Consider the following 2,450-nt stretch of genomic DNA (forward strand, 5'->3'; position numbering starts at 1 on the left):
TATTTATACACCACAATGAATGAGAGTAAACAAGATACACTAATACAACTTTAACCTTTATCGTTATATAGACCTCTCCATATGACTCATGTTGGGTCAGCCATACAATTATTTTAAGGTGAAAATTCAAGTGCAGTCAACTTTACGTAAAATTGATAATTGAGAGCTGTTAGATAAAAATTTAGTTAAATCAATTAAGTTAACTAAAAATTTAGTTAAATCAATTAAGTCATTTAATTGTTCTCAGCTATTAACTTTACGTAAAATCGACTGCAAAAGTTTTCATCTTATTTCAATAAATCGATCAGCTTAATTGCATGTATCACGGTAAAATAGCACTAAGATGTAATTTGATTGACCCTTGAAGTCAAAGTGAAGTTGATATCATTTGCTATTTTCTTCGCATCAAATGAGATGCCTTCTAATCCTCTTTTCGAAAATCCAGCACTGTAAATTCCATGTTCTCCTTTCCAATGATTTGGGTAACTTGGTTTTGGCATTCCATTCTCATTGAATAGATTCTTGTAATCCTGAACGGCCAAAAATGTAACACAATTAATTACACAAACATATTTATTAAGTACATTAATCTAAACGGTAACACTACAAAGACCAAAAAAAAGTCAAAATTTATTATTAATCTATATTAAATAAGACAAGTTCTAGTTGGTTTTGTTTATTCTTTTTTGTTATAAAATATTTTTATAATTTAAAATTGAATTTGAGACTACTATACCCACTATCCATTGAATAGATTTGTTTCTTTAGGAAATACGATATTATTTCCAAAATAAAAATATAAATATACGCACCTTAAGCCACTTCAGCACATTGGTTTTGTATCCAGTAGCAAAGATGATTGCATCGAAATGAGCATGTTGTCCATCAACAAATTTAACTACTTTTCCTTCCTTGATACTTGAAATACCAGGATAAACCTAAATTTAATTTAAGACAAGGATAACTAATTGATCGGATAGAACCCATTGTTAATTAAGAAATCAATTTACAAATTATAATTAATTAACTAAAAAAGTATAAAAAAATTAACTTTTACTTAAACAACATTAACCGACTTTAATGTTTAGATTTATAATTTAAAATCTAAAATTTTAGATAAATAAAATAATTTTAAAAAATCGACTGATCTTAAAAAATTGATTATCTAGCATTAAACAAGTATATATGTATTTATTACCTTCACTTTTCCCTTCTTAATCTTTTCTATACAACCAACATCAATGGTAGGAGTAGTACCACCTTTTATTTTGAGTGCAAAAGGTCCCTCCTTTGGCCTCGTCAAACCATACTTAAACATATTCCCATACTTCAATTTGCTCATAAGAACCATCATCTTGTCCACTTTATCCACCATGAAGTGTTTCAGCATCAACATACCCGCATACACCATTTCCTTAGTAAAATAATGCACCTGAATGAATAGCATACACCCACTATTAAATTTTGTTGGTTATTTTGAACTCTATAGGGTTCATATATTAGAACAGATGCAATGCATGCAATTTGATTGCAAGCACAAGAATTTACATAAGAGAAATGTTAGGGCCAGCTAATTTTGTGATTTGTAGCAATTAATTAGTTATCATTAGTGTTTTTAATAGTGTGAGATTATATCTAATTATATAAAATTATTCACTTTTTTTTTTACTAATTAAGTGCTGGCTAGATAAACTTTCTCTTCACATAATTAAATAGCTCATATATATTTTAAGTTGATTTATTAACACTCTAATTTCAAAAATTATAAAACCATCTTTTTCAAAGATACAGACATATAAATAGTTACATATCTAGATAGAAAAATAATTTACCTGACTTCTGACGACAATAGAGGTATATGCACCCCAAGTTGAAAGATCATAAGCAATTTCCATGCCAGAATTGCCACATCCAACAACCAAAACATTCTTCTTGTACATTTCTCTCCCATTCAAATACTTGCTACAATGCATGGACTCTCCTTGATAGTTCTCAAGTCCTTTAATGTTTGGGATGTACTCTTCACTATTCTCTCCACTCGCAACCACCAGAAACTCCGCTTCATAGATCTTGTCGGCACCGGAAGAGTTGTTGGTAACAAGGAGCCTCCACTTTCCATTGCTTTGGTCAATGAAAGCAGAGTCAACAGAGCAGTTGTAGTTGATGGAAATGTTGAAATGCGCGATGTAAGAGTCAATGTAGCGCAAGAAATCAACCCTAGGGACAAAATTGGGAAAGTCAGAAGGAAAAGGATAATGTGGAAGGCTACAAAAGTCTTTTCCTAAGTGTAGTTTCAAACGATCATAGGCTCTTTTCCTCCAAAGAGAAACAGGGCAATCATCTCTTTCAAGAACAATGTTAGAGATTCTGAGTTTGTTGAGGCACCCTGCGGTTGCTATTCCAGCTGGTCCTGCACCTACAATCACAACAGGTACTTCAATAATCTGCAT

At 31.2% G+C, this 2,450-nt stretch overlaps 1 protein-coding gene across 1 annotated transcript; it reads right to left on the bottom strand.

The window, feature by feature from the left end:
- Positions 1-338: 338 nt before the first annotated feature.
- LOC148554220 (putative indole-3-pyruvate monooxygenase YUCCA11) lies at positions 339-2,450 on the bottom strand. Its single transcript, XM_088495042.1, has 4 exons — positions 1,833-2,450; positions 1,199-1,432; positions 813-938; positions 339-530 (listed from the first exon to the last, which is right to left on the bottom strand). The coding sequence occupies exons 1-4, from the start codon at positions 2,448-2,450 to the stop codon at positions 339-341; spliced, it is 1,170 nt and encodes a 389-aa protein (XP_088351168.1).

This window comes from Arachis ipaensis, chromosome B7, assembly GCF_059453495.1.
Source record: "Arachis ipaensis isolate K30076 ecotype BB chromosome B7, ASM5945349v1, whole genome shotgun sequence".
In the NCBI taxonomy this organism is placed as follows: domain Eukaryota; kingdom Viridiplantae; phylum Streptophyta; class Magnoliopsida; order Fabales; family Fabaceae; genus Arachis; species Arachis ipaensis.

Excerpts from the sequence above, each read along its gene's own strand:
- LOC148554220 (XM_088495042.1), bottom strand. The coding sequence starts at position 2,450 with ATGCAGATTATTGAAGTACCTGTTGTGATTGTAGGTGCAGGACCAGCT. Across the intron at positions 939-1,198 it reads TTAAGAAGGGAAAAGTGAAG|GTTTATCCTGGTATTTCAAG; the intron begins GTAATAAATACA and ends AATTAAATTTAG. Across the intron at positions 531-812 it reads ATGTGCTGAAGTGGCTTAAG|GATTACAAGAATCTATTCAA; the intron begins GTGCGTATATTT and ends TTGGCCGTTCAG.